We start from the raw sequence: 19,005 nt of genomic DNA on the forward strand, positions 1-19,005 counted from the left end.
CCGACCTCAGAGCCCCCAGCACCAACCTCAGAGCCCCCAGCACCGACCTCAGAGCCATCAGCACCGACCTCAGAGCCCCCAGCACCAACCTCAGAGCCTCCAGCACCGACCTCAGAGCCCCCAGCACCAACCTCAGAGCCCCCAGCACCAACCTCAGAGCCTCCAGCACCGACCTCAGAGCCATCAGCACTGACCTCAGAGCCCCCAGCACCAACCTCAGAGCCCTCAGCACCGACCTCAGAGCCATCAGCACCGACCTCAGAGCCCAGCAGGAGGCCACCACACAGAGCCCATCATTAACGACTTCATTAAGCAAAGGATGAGGACAGGATGCTGCTATTCCCTGGCTCTGCAGGGACTGCTGAGCCTCCAGAACCCATCTGCCTGCTGGCACCAGCAGGAAATATATGGAGAGACAGATGCCAGCACCCCGGGCAGACCACGTGCTCCTGCTGCCCACCCTGTGCCCTTCAGCAAGAAGCTCATCACCTACCTGGAAGTGGAGGATGATTGTCCAGATGAGGCCCAGGGTGAGCTTGGGGTTGCCGTCGGTGATGTCATCGTTGCGAATGTTCACCAGTTTCACCTGAAGGAGGAGCAGCAAGGTCAGAGCTGCCCAACAGCTTCACCCACCCAGAGCAAGGGCCAGTGCCCCCCACCATGCTGTCCCCAAGGTCACCCCAAGCACACTGGGCAATCTGGAGCACTGCATCCAGGTCACGAGTGACAAGGAACTGCTGGAGAGAGTCCAGTGGAGGCTCCAAGGATGCTGAGGACCCTGGAGCAGCTCTGTGAGGAGCAAAGGCTGAGAGGCCTGGGGCTGAGAGCCTGCAGAAGAGCAGCTCCAGAGGGCATCTGAGCAATGCTCAGCAAGAGATAAAGAGTGGGGGGCAAGAGGATGGGGCTGGGCTCTTTTTGAGTGGTGCCCAGCAACAGGACAAGGGGCAGCAGGCACAGACTGGAACCCAGGAGGTTTCACCTGAAGAGGAGGAGAAACTTCTTTGGTGTGAGGGTGCTGGAGGCCTGCAGCAGGCTGCCCAGAGAGGTTGTGGAGTCTCCTCCTCTGGAGAGCTTCCAACCCCCCCATGCCACCGTGACCCCAGCAAGCTGCTGTGGGTGCCCCTGCTCCAGCAGGGAGGTTGAGCTGGATGACCCCAGAGGTCCCTTCCAACCCCCATCCTGCTGGGATTCTGGGACATGCAAAACCCCAGAGCGTCTCAGAGGGGCAGCAAGGCCACTCCAGGGCCCAGCTCAAGAAGGGAGGAGGAGGAGCACTGCTCACCTCTCTGGCCCTCTCCAGCCAGCAGCTGCTTTCAAGGCACTTAACAGCTCACAGAGAAGTGTCTCAGCCCTGAGCACTGCTGCATAATTGAGCAGCTCCAGCCCACAGAGCACTGCTGGAAGCAGTGGCTGAGCTTTGCTAACTCCCTCCTGGGGTCACCAGCAAGCTGCTAAGTCATCACCCCCCCACGAGAGACAAGCATCACTGAGGCCCTTCACCAGCACCCACTGCAAGCTCCCATCCCAGCAGACTCTGACTCCACACAGCTCCCCAGGGTAGTCCCAGAGCTGCTTCCCTCCTGGCTGCTCTTCTCTAAGGCTGGTTTGAAATGCAAGTGCAGTGCCTCAACCATGTGAAGATGCCTGCAGCTCTTCTGAATATCTGAAGGGTGTCAAGAAGAGGGGGACAGACTCTCTTCAGTGATGTCCTGTGAGAGGACAAAGGGCAAAAACAAGGAACCCAGCAAGTTCCACCTCAGTGTGAGGAGAAACTTCTTTACTGTGAGGGTTCTGGAGCCCTGGAGCAGGTTGCCCAGAGAGGTTGTGGAGTCTTCTTCTCTGGAGACTGTCAAGCCCCATCTGGATGTGTTGCTGTGTGACCTGCACTAGGTGACCCTGCTCTGGCAGAGGGGTTGGGCTCAATGACCTCCAGAGGTCCCTTCCAACCCTACCATTCTGCCATTCTGGCCAGGCTCAAGCCAGGTCAGTGCTGCTCTGCTCTCCTTGTAGCCATCTTCCCAGGAGCTGCTGCCTGTTTTGGGCTCTTCTCCTGCAGTCCCTGCTCCCCAGCACTCAACAGGACCCCATGAGCAGTCTCTAGCAGGAGTGTCTGAGGTGAGACATCTCAAAGCAGCTGCCACCACGTCAGCAGGCTTCAAAGCTGCTCCATCCAAGTAGGGAAATCAGCTCCCAAGAGCCCCTGGCAAAATGTCTCTATCAAAGGGGTTATGGAGGAGAAGGGGAGGGTTGGAAGTGGCTCAGCCTCCCTGGAGTGGGCCACGGGTTCAGATCTATTCAATGCCCCCAGGCCAGCAGAAGGGGAAAAGTCTCTGCTTCAGCATGAACTGCTACAATTCATCATCCTCTCAGCACTACCTGAGGAGCATCCTGGTGAGACCTGACCCAGCAGGTAGAACAAGACACCCTGCCCCGGGGCTGCAAGGCTTTCACCTGCACACTCAACAAGTCTTGGGATGTATCCCACTGCTCCAGATAGGATCTGCCCTGGGAGGAGTGGGAAATGCCTGGTCCCTGCCAGCTGCACAAGCACTGTGGGGCCATAGCCTCCCAAAAATCTGGTGGTGTCCTCTGAAAGCTGAAGGGTGATGGAGCCCAGGACAAGACATCCCTGCTGCCAGCCAGAGGGGTGATGCCACACCAAGAGGCACCCAGCTCTGCCAGCACCAAGGCCATGACTGTGTGGGGCTAAGCAGAAGCCCCCCAAAACTGGTGGGGAGGTAGAGATGTGTCACAGCAACCCATACCCTACCCTGGGATCTGCCAGGGAGCCCCAGGTGAGGCTACTGGGGCACAGAAGTGACTGATTGTGGCACCAGCAAACCCCTCCCCAGAACTGAGTCTGGTCTCTCATTTTGATCCTGGGTTTGGTGCTGCATGGGTGGCCCTGAGAATGCACAACTGCTACAGGGGAAAGTCCTCTGCCAGCTGTCCTCAACCAGCACCACAGAGACAGGCACACCACACAGCATGGGATGCTGCTGCTGCTGATTCCCAGCACTCCTCTGTGATGAGAGCAATCATAGAATCACTGCCAGGGTTGGAAGGGCCCTCAAGGATCATCCAGATCCAACCCCCTGAATAAATCCCCTCTCAGCCTTCTCCAGACTAAGCAGCCCCAGAGCCCTCAGCCTCTCCTCATCAGGCAGTGCTCCAGTCCCCTCATCATCCTCACAGCCCTCCCTTGGACTCTTTCCAGCAGATCCCTGTCCCTCTCCAACTGGGGAGCCCAAAACTGAAAGCAGTACTCGAGATGAGGTCTAACCAGGGCAGAGTAGAGAACCTCTCTTGATCATTGCCCTCCTCTGAACCCCCTCCAGCACTTACACATCTCTCCTGTACTGCAGTGCCCAAAACTGAACACGACCCTGGAAGGATCAACCAGATCCCCAAGCACCACATCCCCAAGCACCACATCCCCAAGCACCACATCCCCAAGCACCACATCCCCAAGCACCACATCCCCAAGCACCACATCCCCAAGCACCACATCCCCAAGCACCACATCCCCAAGCATCACATCCCCAAGCACCACATCCCCAAGCATCACATCCCCAAGCACCACATCCCCAAGCACCGCATCCCCAAGCACCACATCCCCAAGCACCGCATCCCCAAGCACCACATCCCCAAGCACCACATCCCCAAGCACCACATCCCCAAGCACCACATCCCCAAGCATCACATCCCCAAGCATCACATCCCCAAGCATCACATCCCCAAGCACCACATCCCCAAGCACCACATCCCCAAGCACCGCATCCCCAAGCATCACATCCCCAAGCACCACATCCCCAAGCACCACATCCCCAAGCACCACATCCCCAAGCATCACATCCCCAAGCACCACATCCCCAAGCACCACATCCCCAAGCATCACATCCCCAAGCACCACATCCCCAAGCATCACATCCCCAAGCATCACATCCCCAAGCACCACATCCCCAGGCACCCTTAAATGCACTCAGGGTGGGTGACTCCACTGGGGTGACTCTCCAGACTGAACTCCCTCTTAAAGGTCTTTCCCAACCTTCATGATTCTATGGTTCTACCCTTGCCAAGCCCTGCCCAGGTGAGAGGCTCAGAGAGCAGGCAGCTGTGCCCCTGGGTGAGCCCAGCCCAGCCCTCACCTGTCGCTGCTTCAGGAAGTCCAGGGCGATCTGCACGTTCTGCAGGCGGTGGAACCGCATCCGCCCCTTCTCGCGTGGCTGCAAGACAGAGGGGGCAGCTTCAGGGCAAGCTCGGGGTGGGGGACACAAGGTCAGCAATACCCCACATGCACAGCCACCCCCCCCACACACACACCCCCCTGGAGCTGCCTGCAGCAGCCCCCTGCACTCAGCGTGATTCCCGCCCTGTGCACCCCACAGCCCCAGCCCCTGCTTGATCTTTCTGCTCTGGGGGCAAATCAGGTCACATCTCCACATGATCCTGCTGGAAGAGGGCAGAGAGGCTGTGGTGGGGTGTACAGGTTAGAACACCCTGAGACCTTGACCTCTCTGAGACCCCAAGAGTGCATCCAGGCTCAGCCTCCAAGATCCCAGGGCAGGATCTTAGCCACTCTGTGGTGGTCGCCAAAGTCCTTTACAACCAAAACAGTTCTGTGATCAGCCAGACAAGCTGGGAAGAGAGGCTCAGCAAAGAGGGCTCAGCACCATCTCACCCAGCTGGAAGCAGAAAGAGGTCTGCTCCATGCCAGGACTGGAGACACAAGCAGGGACTGGCTGCAGGTCCCCACTGATGGCAGAGCAACCCCAACCTCAGCCCCTGCAGAGCTGGATCAGCTCCTGTGGCATGTGGCCAGGGACTGCAGCTCCAGCAGCCACCTCTGAACGCTTGGGGAAGGGGGCAGTGAGGTGCCAGAGCTGTGCTCATGGTGGCTGCTGCAGGAGGGGAACATTCTGAGGGATCCAGCAGCTGAGCTCTGCCCAGGGGAAGGGTCTGGGATGCTTGGGCTCTGCTATGAATCAGCAGCAGAAGCAACACCAGATCCTGGGCCTAGTCTCAACAGAAGGCATCACCAGGATGCTCTCAACTGCTAGGATATCCTAAGTCCTCTGAACCAGCTTCCCCACCACGACAGGGAAGAGCTGCCCCTGCCAGGAGAACATCTCCAGGACTCAGGAGACAGCCTGAGCCTCAGCTCTTCCTGCACTGCTCCAGGTGCTTGGTGGCATCTTGCACGTAGAGATGATCACCCAGCACCCGAGGGTTGGCCAACACAGCTCCTCTGACACTGAGCAAGGGTTTGGGGTCCCTCCCCTCCAGGGTAACCCTCAGTTGGGTTAACTCTCACATGCAAAAGGTTGCTGGTCACACCCCCGACCCACCCCCCCCCCCCCCCCAAAAAGTGCCTGTGCCCAGAGCCTGCCCATGCAGTGCGAGGTGAGCAGCAGCCCCCACGGGAGCAGTGCGCAGGAGCCATCCTTGTGCCCTCCCCGCCGTGGGGGGCACACATGCTGGCACACGTGTGGGTGGCGTGCCCTGGCTGCTGGCTGACACTGCAGTGCACCCCAGATGGTCCAGCACAGGTGAGCACAGCCCAGGAACGAGGCCTCTCCACTCCTCCAGCTTCCCCCCCGCAGCCCCTCGCTCGGGGCAGTGACCACCTTGGGTGGGTTTTGAACCCGGCTAAAACCGGGCAGAGGGGAAGGTGGCAGCTCCCAGTGACACTGAGCTGCACTGGACTATCTGTCTGCACTTCAGTGTCCACCAGGGATACGCTGTGCTGGGGGCAGGCTCAACATACTTCTTCATCATCATCATCTTCCTCCTCACGCTCCTCGCTGCTCGCACGGCACCAGGCTGGTGCTCTCACCAGGCGAAGGCTCCTCTGAACTGGAGGCTCTACTTGCTAACGAGGATGGGAGGGACAGTGGTGACAGGAGGGTGACACATCAGGGAGGACAGGATGGAAACCCAAATGCAAGACCCAGGTCAAAGGAAAAACCAAGAGAGCAAGGAGGAAGGCAGCTGAGTCCTTGAGCAGCCTGGGCTAGGGGAAGGAGTCCTGGCCCATGGCAGGGGGTTGGAAGGGGATGGGCTCTGAGGTCCCTTTCCAACTCCAAGCATTCTGTGAACCTAGAAATCCCTGAGGTTCCAAGCACAGGAATTTCCCCCTGGCTTTGGAAGCCAAAGAGAAGGAAGTTGGATCACAATCAGCTTGATCCAAGTGCTCAGCCCCCACAAGAAAATTGAGCTGGCATCTCTAGAGAGTAAGGGAGGAATTTTGGAGATCTTTGCCCAGATCCTATTTTAGGAGAATGCTAAAATAATTCCTGCTGTGCTACCCTGTGACAGCAACTGGGATCTTCCCAGAGCTGAGTTGGATGTGTCAGTCTGAGGAGGAGAAGGAGGAGGAGGAAAGAGGAAGGAGGGGGACTCTGATGCTTGTGGTGCTGAGAGACACAGTTTAGCACCAGCCTTGGTAGAGTTAGGGAAGGGTTGGGCTGGGTGACCTTAAAGGGCTTTGCCAGCCAAAATGATTCTGTGATGCTGAGGATGCAGGAAGAAGTTTGCTTGCCACCAACTGCTCCAAATGCAGCCTGGGCAGGAGCCAGGGGAGAGGCAGGAATCTCAGCTCTGAGCTACACTTCGGGGCATGGTCACAGAAACTATCTCAGGCAAGGCCACTCTGAGCTCCTGTTTGAGTTCAGGAGCCAAGCCTAGAAGGTGAAGATGTGTGCCCAGAGAGGTGCTTGGGTCTCCATCTCTGCTGTCATCCCAAACCCACCTGGATGTCATCCTCTGCAGCCTGCTCTGACAGGGGGTTGGACTTGATGATCTACCTCTCCCAGGTACTAGGACAAGAGGCAATGGCCTCAAGCTGTGCCAAGGGAGGGTTAGGTTGGAGACTGGGGAGAATTTCTTTCCTGCAGGAGTGGTCAGGGATAGAAAGGGGCTACCCAGGGAGGTAGTGGAGTCCCCATCCCTGAAGGTGTTCCAAACAATGAGCAGATGTGGCACTAGTGGGCATGGAGGTGCTGGGTAGAAGGTTGGACTTGAGCTGAGAGATCTTTTCCAACCTTAATGGTTCTGTGATGACCTCCAGAGGTCCCTTCCAACCCCTGCCACTGTGATTCTGTGGAAGCCTTCAAAAAGAGAGCTCTGCTCAGGGGATCATGAAAGCCAGCAGGCTTTAAACACATGTTCTGGTGGCATCCAAGAGAGCAGCCTGGGGAACAGGGCTTTGAGTGGAAAGAAATCAAATAATAATAACCACAAGAACTAATAATGGTAATAAAGAAAGGACAACAGACACCTGAGAACACAGCTACGGCATAGGGAACGACAGCTGATGGCTGGGAGCAGAGGGGAGCAGGGAGGAGAACAGGGAGGGCTTGGAATTTGGGGGATGTGGGGCACACAGCAGCATCAGTGCCCAGCTTGGAGGACTCACCAGCTTTACTCCTGACAGCACCTCCAGGAGGGAGATGAGGTTGTGGCCATCTCGTAGGTCTTCGTAGAGGTCATTGATGTGCTTGCGCACCTGGGGAAGAGGGAAGAATTTCAGCTCCTTGGGTCCCCTCGGCCTCCTGTGCTGGCTGCAGGAGGATGGCACAGTGCTGTCTGCAAACAGACAGATCCCTCCCACCCCATTTCCATTGGAAAAGGTTATCCCAGAATCATCCACTAAGCAAAAGCAGCTTCCTGCATCCCAAATGACCTGGCAGAACCTGCTGCAAATTTTACTCCCCAGATCAAACTGGGAAAACATTTTGGACTCCAGCCCCACAGCTCTGCAGCCCCACAGCTCTGCAGCCCCACAGCTCTGCAGCCCCACAGCTCTGCAGCCCCATAGCTCAGCTCTGAGAACCGTTTACACCAGCTTAGAGCATCCCAAACCACAGCACTTGCTGCCATCTGAGAGCAGAGCAGCTCCCTGGAGAGGCAGGGTGGTTGTGAGAGCAGAGTAACCAGCTTAGAGCATCCCAAACCACAGCACCTGCTGCCATCTGAGAGCAGAGCAGCTCCCTGGAGAGGCAGGGTGGTTGTGAGAGCAGAGTAACCAGCTTAGAGCATCCCAAACCACAGCACCTGCTGCCATCTGAGAGCAGAGCAGGTCCCTGGAGGGGCAGGGTGGTTGTGAGAGGAGGGTGACCAACTTAGAGCATCCCAAATCACAGCACTCGTTGCTATCTGGGAGCAGAGCAGGTCCCTGGAGGGGCAGGGTGGTTGTGAGAGGAGGGTGACCAACTTAGAGCATCCCAAATCACAGCACTCGTTGCTATCTGGGAGCAGAGCAGGTCCCTGGAGGGGCAGGGTGGTTGTGAGAGCAGGGTGACCACACACAAACCCTGTCCCTGCTCTTCCCCAAGACACCCAGAGCTTGGCCAGGGGTTTTACTTGGCTGCAAAGCCTCAGATGTTTTCCTTCAGCAGCCTCAAGACTTCTTCTGGTTTGTTTTATTTTCTTTCCTCCTCTTCCTTTGTAAGAGTTAAGAAGTAGCCAAAAGTTTGCCACAGAGGTTTGCACAGCTGGCAGGAAAAGAGCTGCTCTGTGACACCTCATGTCCAAACAGCTTCTTTTTCTTCCTTCTTTTATTTTGGCAAATGAGGAATTAATTAGAAAGCCTCTGGCACCAACCAAGAGAAGCAGGAAGCACCTTGTGATGCAATCTTAATCCCACTCAGCTACCAGGAGCCACCTCCCTTGGCACACTTTGGGGCTCCACTCCATGAGGAAAGCCCTAATAAAGGCTCCTTTTGCCCTGGGGAGGGGGGCACAAGGAGGGAGCAGCCCCATGATGGGATCCCTTCCATCCTCAGCCCCACATAGGAAGATGCAGAAGGCTCTTGCTGAGAGTTGAGAAGGCAAATGCAGTAGTGGTGATGCCACAGTGCCCTCCAAAGGCACCAGCACATTCCCTCTGCTACCATCTCTCGGGCACAGCCACATCCCAACATTCAAATCCAACAGAAGAAAAAGCCTCCCCAGAGACAAAAAACTCAATTGAAAGACCTGTTAAAAAAGGGCATTTGTCTGCCTGTCCTGGGGCAGGACAGATGGACAGGGAGGTCATGTAACCAACTTCATCACCAACTGCATGACTCTTACCTTCATCAAGTGTTTATTGACCCATTTAGTGAAGGTTTTCTTTTGGACTCTGTCCCGTTCATCTGTCAAAAGAAGACAAAAGCAGCTCTGGGTCAGTGTTCCTCATGCAGAAACTCCAAATGACTTTGAAATGAGGAGAGGAGACAGGAGGCAGCAGCAGCAGTGCCAGCACCACTGGCCCGATCCCACAGCCAAGCGGCAGAACAGAAGCTGCTTATGCAAAGGCTGGTGCAGGATGGGGCCCTTCATGGGGCTGGGAGGTAGAAGCATCCACCCAGCCAGGACAAAACTGCCCTGCTCTTTTGGGGAGGGAACAATCACAGAACCTCAGAGGTTGGAAGGGACCTTCAGAGATCATCAAGTCCAACCCAACCCCCCCCTGCCAAGCAGCATCACCCAAGGTAGTTCACGCTGGAATGCATCCAGGTGGGTTTTGAATGCCTGCAGAGGAGAAGACTCCACAACCTCTCTGGGCAGCCTGCTCCAGGGTTCCAGCACCCTCATTGTAAAGAAGTTTCTCCTCAGGTTGAGGTGAAACTTTCTGTGTTCCAGTTTTCATCCACTGTTCCTTATCTGTGGACCACCAAAAAGAGATTGGCCCCAGTCACTTGATCCCCACCCCTCAGATATTGATAGACACTGATGAGATCTCTCAGCCTTCTCTTCTCCAGGGCTCTAAGTCTCTCTTCCTAAGGGAGATGCTCAAGGCCCTCAGCCTCCCTCCTGACTCAAAGGTGGTATTGAAATTAAAGCAGTGTGGGTGACTGGGATGGGCACTGGCTGCAGCTGGCAGTGACAACCTGAACCCCCAAAACAGGTCACCAGCTTGAGTTGGAAAGGACCTTAAAGATCACCCAGTTCCAACCACCCTGCCACAGGCAGGGACACCCAAGGTTGGTCAAAGCTTCATCCAGGCTGGTCTTAAACACTTCCAGGGGTGAGGCATCTACAACTTCTCTGGGCAGCCCATCCCAGTGTCCTACCACCCTCATAGTGAAGAGCTTCTTCCTAATGCCTCATCTGAAGCTTCCTCTGTGGGCTCTTCTCTGGTTCCCTCTTCACTTTCTGGATACAGTGCAGGGACAGAGGTGAGGTTTGCTCAAGTCCCTGTCCCCTGCCTGCTCCAGGAAGGTTTGAGCACATTATATAAAGCCTACAGATGCCCCATGCCAAGCCTCTGCTGGGCACCAGCAGCCTGTGCAATTAGCAGCTTATTCTGCTGCTGTATTTTTGGTTCATTGGATTGTGAGGATTTAAGGTTTATTTCTGGCCCACAGCTCAGCTGCCCTCGCCTGGGAACTTGGAATGCTGGTGGGACACAACGTGGGTGTCATCCCCAGGGGGCCTCAGGCCCTAAGGAACCTGCTGTGGGGGAGGGGATGGGATGCCAAGCAGGGCTGTGGGACTGGGGAGCTGTTGGCAGGTTGCTCTCGGCACAAAAAATGGTATCCTGCGAAACACAAAGGCAAAAGAAGGCAAAAAGAGAGGGCATGGGATGGCACCACACCACTGGAGGGTTCTGGGGAGTGCAAAGGGGTCCCACTCAGCCCCTACCTCCCTAAACCCAGGCAGAAAGGAGGGCTCAAGTCAAGCCCAGCTGCCAGCCCTTTGCCAAACGGCATCGCCTGGGTTAAACAACATCATCTCTGCGCCTCCATTCCGACCCACGTGAGCCCAAGCTGCCAAGCACTGCCCCACATCCAGCCCGGGGGATCCTGGGACTGGGTGGGAAAGGACCAGCCCCACCCCACCCCAAGACCCCCCCCCCCCCCCCCCCCCCCCCCCCCCCCCCCCCCCCCCCCCCCCCCCCAGGACACCCCTTTGACATCACAGCCCACCAGGCAGCAGCACCCTGTAAAGCTCAGCACCTCTCAGGCCAGGTTGCTGCGCACCCTGCCCGGATTGCTCCACATCTCCCATCCCAGCGTGGGGAAGGGGACACTGGGAGGGGACCTGCAGTGGCCAAGCCCTCAGCAAGACCTCCCCATGTCTCAATTCACGCAGACTTGCAAGCACCATCTCACATCCTTCCTCCTCCTCCACCCCACAGCTTCCCCCATCCGAAAGCCTGGCAGCAGAGCACGCGGCAAGGCCACCGGTGCCACCACCTCCCCTGCGCCCTGCTCTGCCCCCCCCGGCCCAGGCACAGCACCGAGTGCCACAAACTCCTTGAACCGCAGCCACCCTGGCTCTCCACCCCACCGAGCTCTGGCCTCGGCACAGCTTTCCCAGGACGATGCAGCCAAGCCCCGGAGCTGCCGCCTGGCACCGCCGGCCACCGCCTGCCGGCAGGAGCTGTGTCACCCCCACGTGTTTTGAGGCATCTTTCCTCCCCCCGACCCGCCCGGAGCTGCGGCGCCAGGTCCCTTCCCGGCCGTGGCGGTCTCCGGCGGGGGGCGAGGCTGGCAGGGTGGGTGCTGGGTACTAACCGATGCAGCACATCCGGCACACCAGGCAGGCGCTGAGCCGCCTCCTGGCCCCGGGGGGAGGTCTCCTCTCCATCGCCCCGCGATGGGCAGCGCCGGGTCCCGGCAGGGCAGCGCGAAAGGTCTCCTGGCGACCCTTCTCCCGCCTCCCGAGGAAGGGTCCTGCGCTGGCACCACCTCGGCTCAAGCGTGTGGGTGACTTCTCCGGGTGGCTTCTCGCCCGCAGCTCCTCCCCCCGCACCACTTCCTACCCCAGGCACCCCCAGCGCGGGCACAGGTCGCGGGTCCTCCTCCAGGGCATGGCTGCCAAACCCACTGCCACCTGCTCTGCCCTGCTCCTCCGGGCGCCAGCGAACTCCTCCTCACTGTTCCACAGTCCCAAGCCGCTCGGAAAGCTCCCAGCCGGGATGGGCAGAGCTGCTCCCTCCTGCAAGCAGCGTGAGGAGGAGCGCGGTGATGAAGAGCGGCGCAGCCGCGAGCTGGGGGCGCAGACACAGGCTCACCCCCCCAGTGCTGGGCACTGCCCTGGCAGCAGCCTCTTGGCTTGGTTTTCCTCTTCTTGTTTTCCAGTTAATTGCGCTGGGGACAGGAGGGACAATGCCAGGCTGTTCTCTCCTCTGCCGCCTGCCTGCCTGCAGCTTCTGCCCAAACCGTTGCCCAAGTCCAAAATGCCAGAGCTGGGACCAGGTCGCGGCCCAGGCTGGCACGCAGGGAGATAACAGAGGCCTCCTTATCACCACCTCTCTTCCTTTTCTGCTAAATATAATCCCTCTGCAGACCTTCTGCCGGCAAAAGCCCTGCCGGGAGGGCGAGAGGAGGCAGGCTGCTGGCAGGGGATGCCAGGAGGTCCCCGAGCATGGCAGGGAGCAGGCAGCGACGGAGCAGCGTCACCGAGTCCCGCACGGAAAGTCTGCTTCAGGGCACCTCTGGCGCTGGATCCAGGGGGTGCCCGCAGGGCAGCAGCTCCTCAGCAGGCTTCCCTCTTCCCATCTCCGGCAAAAATCATTTCCCTCCTTTCTTTTCTTCCCTGCTGCTCCAGCTCAGCACCTTTGGGTGGTTCCTGGGCTCGGACCCGGTGCCACCTCCCCACCGCGGGCTATTGTCTGAGCTAATCATAATGCCCACTACTGCTTACTAACGATGTTAGGGCACTGCAAGCTTATCTCTCCCTGGCTAATCTTTCCTAGAGTCATCCCGACAAAAGCAACTTGTTGCAACCTCCCTCCCCCTCCTCCGTTCGCTGGCCCCAGCTACCAAGAACCACCCTGTCAGCAGCCAGGGACAGCGAGCAGAGGCAGTGGTCCAGGGAGGGCTTGGCCACAGGAAATTCGCACCACTCTGAGGATGTGCCAGTGCTGAGTGAGGGCAGGAGAGGCTGACCACGGAGCCTCGAGTCCCCTCACACTCAGGGCACAGAGCAAACTGGTGACAATGACACAGGGGACAGCTGCCAGCCCCACTGATGCCACGGGAGCTGCTTTCCAGCTGCAAAATGCCTTTGAGTTGCTGCTATCCCAAGACAGATGCGACAGAGATGAAAAGCTTGGATGAATCCAGCTGAGCCACAGCCATGCAGTTCCCTTCCCTATCCAGGCAGGATCATTGTGGGATAGCCTGAGAGTGCTCCAGGACCTGCTCCAGCTGCTCCCCAGTGCAAGCAAGGAACAGGCTTCAGCTGCCTGCACCCCAGTCCCCAAACCTCTGCAGGACCACACATGCTGCTTCATTCCCTCACCACCTCCTATCCCCCCACAGCACACAGAAGCACATCCCATCACATTCCCAGTAACAGGGATCCCAAAGGAGCTGGGGTACTGCCTGCTTCCCCCTCCAGTAGGACTGACCCCACATGGAGAGGCCAGAAGCAGCAAGGACCAAGGAGCAGAGATGGCTGCACAAGAGGAAGGTGGCTTTTGAGGGTTTCCTGCTGCTGTTGGTTCCCCAGGTAGTGGGGGGATGGGGACAACCATCCAGCTCCACAGCTGGTTCCCAGCATCCTCAAACCAGAGCCATCAGCTCAACCAGGAGAAAAATTCCTCCAGACAGAATCATGGAATTGTTTAGGTTGGAGAAGCCCTGGAAGATCATCCAGTCCAGCTGTTACCAGACACCAGGGCCCTCAGGCACCTGCCATTGGCACTGGGAGAGCTCCTGCAGGCGCTGGATGTCACAGACCCTCCCAGCACCACCACAACACCCAGCACAGACATCTTCCCCCATGCCCCCACCCCCAGTTTGCCTGCAGCAGTCTCTGCCCTGGCAGCCTGCCTGGCCCCAGCAGCTCCAAACATGCCCAGCCAGGAGCTGCTGCTCCCCCCAGGACCTCTCCTCCATCATCACTGGCCTCACTTGCTGTCAGGCTCCATCACCCTCCACCTTCTCCTGCCTGGGGCTGCTGCCATAGCCCGATTCCAGCCTTGGGCACTGCTGGGATCCCAGCCAGGCTGAAGGAGCTGGAATCCTGATTTGCCATCCTCAGCAGGAAGCCTGGGTTGCAGTGGGCCTCATCAGCTCCTTCAGCCTCTCCTGCTGGAAACCAAAAAAAGCCTAGAAATGGCTCCCAAGCTTCCTGCTCATAACTCCTGGAGACCTCAGATGGGTCTCAGTGATGGAGAAGATCTTGGATGGGTCCTTAAGCAACCTGCTCTAGTGGGAGGTGTCCCTGCCCATGGCAAGGGGGTTGGAACAGGTTGATCTTTAAGGTCCCCTCCAACCCAAACCAGTCTATGGTTCTGTGAGGACATCTCCAAAGCCAAGCTCTGGACATCACACAGCAAGGGGTAGCCCTGGGCTGCAGGAAGGTTTGTCACAGCTCTGTGCCTAGAAACAAATTCCTCCAGCACTGAAACTCTTTCTGCTCTGAACCCTTCAGGACAAAGAATGGGAATGTGCTGGATTTCTTTTCCTTTTAAGAAGGGGAAAGAAATTCTTCCCCATGAAGGTGGTGAGACACCAGAACAAGTTGCCTAGGGAGGTCGTGGAGGTGTCCAAAGCCAGGCTGGATGAGACCTTGAGCAGCGTGGGCTAGTGGGAGGTATCCCTGCCCGTGAGATGGTCTTTAAGGTCCCTTCCAATCCAAACCATTCTATGAATCTCTGACACAAAAAGGTCCTGGCTGGCTCAGGAGCATGAGGTATGTAAAATATGCTGGCTGCCAGCTCAGGAGCTGACATAATCCACCCTGACAAGAGAGCAGAGCGGGCAGGACCTCCAGAGCCTTCTGAAACAGGGAGAGGAAACGGTGCCTGATTCAGCCTGGAGGAATGCAGAGCAGATACCTGTGGTGGAAAAGGGATCCAGCATCCAAATGCTTAATGGAAGAGACACCTGAGAAGGGGTGATACGAAAGAGACCTCTGGGTGGATGCTCAGCAGAGCTGGGCCAGCATCAAAAGGGCAACAAAACCTGCTGCAAGATGAGCCTCTACGTCCAGGGTGCTGTGCCCTCAGGGTAGGTTCATCTGGCCCTTACTGGGAAGGAGGGATGGAGGCAAACAGACACTGAGTCTTCTCCTGCTTGCAGCACTTGCAACAGGAGGGTTTCCCAAGAACAAGAGATTTACTTCTGTACCAGGCACTGATGAGGCCACACACTGAATACCAGGTTCAATCTGGGGCCCCTCAGTCCAAGAAGGGCATTGAGGGGCTGGTGTGGGTCCAGAGAAAGGCAACAAAGCTGGGGAAGGGTGTGGAGAACAGGGCTGGGGAGGAGAGGAGAAGCAGCTGCAGGAGCTGGGGATGTTCAGCATGGAGAAAAGGAGGCTTAGGGGAGATCTTCTGGCTCTCTATAACCCAGAATCACAGAATTGTCAGGGTCCCCAAGGATCATCCATCTAGTTGCAAACCCTCTGCTATGGGCAGGGACACTCTCCACTAGCCAGGGTGCCTTGAAAGGAGGCTGGAACCAGGTGGGGCTTGGTCTCTTCTCCCAAGGAACAGGACAAGAGGAAATAGCCTCAAGGTGCCCCAGGGCAGGTTTAGATTGGACATGAGGAATAATTTCTTCCCCAAAAGGGTTGCCAAGCCCTGGCCCAGGCTTCCCAGGGCAGTGGTGGAGTTTCCACCCCTGGAGGGACAGAAAAGCTGTGGCGATGTGGTGCTGGGGGCCACGGTTTAGTGGTGACCTGGCAGTGCTGGGTTAATGTTTGGACTCCATGATCTGAAAGGTCTCTTCCAACCAAAACCAGCCTGTGACTTCTGCAGGGCACAGCAGCAGGTTGGTGGTGCAGGGGCGAGGAGCAGGGAGGAGAGAGTCCTGCTGCGAAACAACACTTAGATGAGGCTGAGCACTTCACTGCACAACAGTGCCTGGAGACTGAGGTGAATTTAGGAGACAGGGGACAGTGAGCCACCAGAAGGGATTGCAGCAAGGCAAGGCTGGGTCAGGGGGTGGCAGAGCTGCTTCCCTGCACAGCAGCAAGTTTGCGCAACTCGGTGTCAGGATTTCTCTCCCGGTAGTGTTAGGGGAGGGAGGGAGGGAGGGAGGGAGGGAGGGAGGGAGGGAGGAGTTGTACCAAAGCATCACAGAATGGCAGGGGTTGGAAAGGACCTCTGGGGATCATCCAGTCCCATTCCAAAGCAACATCTGGGGAGAAGTCCCTGTGGGACCTCTGGGGATCATCCAGTCCCATCCCAAAGCAGTATCTGGGAAGTCCCTGTGGGACCTCTGGGGATCATCCAGTCCCATCCCAAAGCAGTATCTGGGAAGCCCCTGTGTGCTGCCCAGGCTCTGCACTCCTGCTACTTTGCATGGAAAAAGTGAAAGAAAAGAGGGAATTGGTCACGGAGGCAGGGGAAAGGCCCCATGCAGAGGTGGAGGCGAGCCCAAGCCTCGCTGGAAAGAAAGAGAAAGGAATGAAAACAACCAAATCCCAGGAGAAGAGGCTGGGACAGGGGAAGGAGCTACCGAATCCTTGTCTGGAGCCGGAGCTATCACACATGCCTGTGCCGAGCCCTCTCCCTCCTCAGGCAGAGGTCATGTGCAAGCCCTATTTTGGGAAACTGAGGCAGGGTCAGCCCCAGCTGCTCGACGAGTCGCTGCCAGCGCCGGGAGGAGCTGCCGGTACCGGTGGCTAACCCTGTCGTGGCCAGCAGCCGGAGCCAGGAGGCACAACAGCAGCCACGTGTCGTGGGCTTGTACCGAGACAAAAAGCAGCTTGGTCCCCAGCCCCACACCCCCCGTCCCAGATGCTCCCACCCCGGCACGGGCCGGGAACGGGCGACGAGACCAAATTTAGGCACCAAAAACCTCTGCCCCCACCTCCACGGGGACCGGGGCCGCGGGGAGGATCCCCAGCACCGCATCCTCCCCTCCCTCCTCCCCACCGGCCACGTCCATCGCTGCCTGCGCCGCTGCCACGGCTGCTGGGGAGGGAGAACCAGGCAGGACCCCGGCGGGTGGCACTGCAGCCATCTTAGCGACTCTTCCCACCCCCGGGGGCCATCCCTACCTTCCCGGCTCCGGCTCCTCCAGTACAGGACGCCGGCGATGCCCAGGACGTGGCTGAGGACAAAGGCGGCGGGTGGCAGATAGGAGCTCTCCGAAAGAGGCATCGTCTCCTATTCCCAGCTCCTTATCCCAAGCCCAGCTTGGAATTCTCTCCCGCCGAAGCTGCCGCTGCTGGAGCCCAGCATTGCCGGCAGGGAGGTCCGGGAGGCCGAGCTGCTGCCTGCAGAAACTTCTCAGACTTCCTGCCTGTGCCTCCTGCCTCCAGCTGGCTGCAGCCCCGGAGCTGGCAGCGCTCGGGGGCAGCCGAACGCCGGCGGGACGGGGCCGGGGAGATTTGGGAGCCGAGGGAGGGGGTGGGAAGAGGCAGAAAAGCGAGCGTCAGGCCGGCTCAAACATCTTGCCTCGGCGTTCCGGCGGCCAAACTTTGCCTCCCCTCCTCCTTCCCCGACCCGTTGCGGGGGGGGAGAGCAGAGACGTCACCTCCTCAGCTTCCATTCCCAGCCCCGCTGGAAGGTCGGACGCGGCCGCAGCGAGCGGGGAGCAGAGGAGGCAGCAGCAGAGGCTGTGCCGGCATCCCCGCAACACCCTGCTCCTCGTGGGGGGGCTTGGCAGAGGCACCGAACCGCAGCCCACCCCTGTCCCCTGCCCATGGTGATGCCAACACCATGGTGAGGGCAGCTGGGGTCTGAGCAGGCAGCAGCTAGGAGGGAGGGTGGGCAGCACTTGGGTGGCAGCTGCCAGCTGCGGTTTGGTACCGTGGGCTGGACCCAGCACCCCTCTGCGTGCAGGAAAGCTTTTGCCCAGTAAGAGGGGCAAAAGTGAAGGAGACCAAATGTGGGCTTCTGGGAGCTGGGTACCCCCAAGCACGTTTCCCTCACCCACCCTGGATGCTCAGGCAATAAGTCAGGATGCCCCCAGAGTCCTCGGGCAAAGGTGCTCTGACATTAAAGGCAAAAGGTTTTCAGCCACCTCCTGGCCCCTTCTGCACCCACACACCACCACCATCACACCATCCACAGCAAGATCGTGCAGCCCAACCCCACCTCTGAAAGGTCAGCAGGGTGCTGAGGGCTCCTCTGGTTGTTTTGCCTCTTGGAACCGTTTCTGGCAGCAGAGGCACGGAAACGGCCCAGGGAAACCGAGAACAGGGTGGCTGTTAGCCACCCCAGCCCAATTTCTGTTGCAACCACAAAAGAACTGGGTGGAGAAGCTCCTTGCAGAGCCTGCTTTGCTTTCAGAGCCATCGTGTGGCAGGTTCCCTCCACCAGACATTTACCCTTAGAAGCAAAGTGATGGAATCGTTTGGGTAGCAAAAGATCTTGCAGATCCTGGGATCCAAACATTAACCCAGCCCTGCCAGGTCACCACTAAACCACAGCCCTCACAGCACCACATCTCCCTAGCTTTTCAGTCCCCCCAGGGGACTCCACCACTGCCCTGAGCAGCCTGTTCCAATGCCTGACCACTCCTGCAGGAAAAGAACTTGTTCCTCATGTCCAACTTAAACCTGCCCTGGTGAAACTTGAGGTCCTTTCCTCTTGTCTTATCATTTGCTCTTGAGGAGAAGAGACCAATCCCCCAGCTGGCTCCCTCCTCCTTTCAGGGAGCTGTAGAGAGCCAGAAGGTCTCCCCTCAGCTTCCTTTTCACCAGGCTGAACAACCCCAAGTGCCACAGCTGCTCCTCACCAGCCCTGTTCTCCAGATCCTTCACTGTCCTTCTCTGGACCTGCTCCAGTCCCTCAATGTCCTTCTTGGACTCAGGGGACCAAATCTGAACCCAGTATTCAAGGTGTGGCCTCACCAGAGGACAGCACAGGGAGACAATCCCTGCCCTGCTCCTGCTGATACAGGCCTAGATGTTGTTGTCCATCTCGGCCACATGGCTCATCCTCACCAGCTGTCAGCTTTGGACTCAAAGCCGTACAGAATCAAATGCTCCTTCCCCACCCCCCACCTTTACCTTCCCAGAAGGAATCAGACAAGAGCCATCACCAACTCCACAATCTGGGATGCTGAAAAAACACACAAGATCTGCTGAGCCCCCAACCTGGAGTAC

General features: G+C 58.0%; 1 protein-coding gene across 11 annotated transcripts in view; it reads right to left on the reverse strand.

Annotated features, from left to right (window-relative positions):
- MACF1 (microtubule actin crosslinking factor 1) overlaps positions 1-19,005 on the reverse strand; it is a 189,311-nt gene that overhangs the window by 136,665 nt on the left and 33,641 nt on the right. For 10 of the 11 annotated variants that reach the window (XM_064172710.1, XM_064172704.1, XM_064172706.1 and 7 more), the window contains 4 exons: positions 9,076-9,137; positions 7,418-7,507; positions 4,149-4,226; positions 494-586 (listed from right to left, as the gene is read on the reverse strand). In XM_064172710.1, the coding sequence (XP_064028780.1) occupies positions 494-586; positions 4,149-4,226; positions 7,418-7,507; positions 9,076-9,137 (323 nt within the window). Of the gene's footprint in view, positions 1-493; positions 587-4,148; positions 4,227-7,417; positions 7,508-9,075; positions 9,138-16,950; positions 17,069-19,005 lie in introns of those variants that run through there. The other variant, XM_064172700.1, reaches the window with a different exon arrangement.

Source organism: Pogoniulus pusillus, chromosome 37, assembly GCF_015220805.1.
Source record: "Pogoniulus pusillus isolate bPogPus1 chromosome 37, bPogPus1.pri, whole genome shotgun sequence".
NCBI classification, from domain to species: domain Eukaryota; kingdom Metazoa; phylum Chordata; class Aves; order Piciformes; family Lybiidae; genus Pogoniulus; species Pogoniulus pusillus.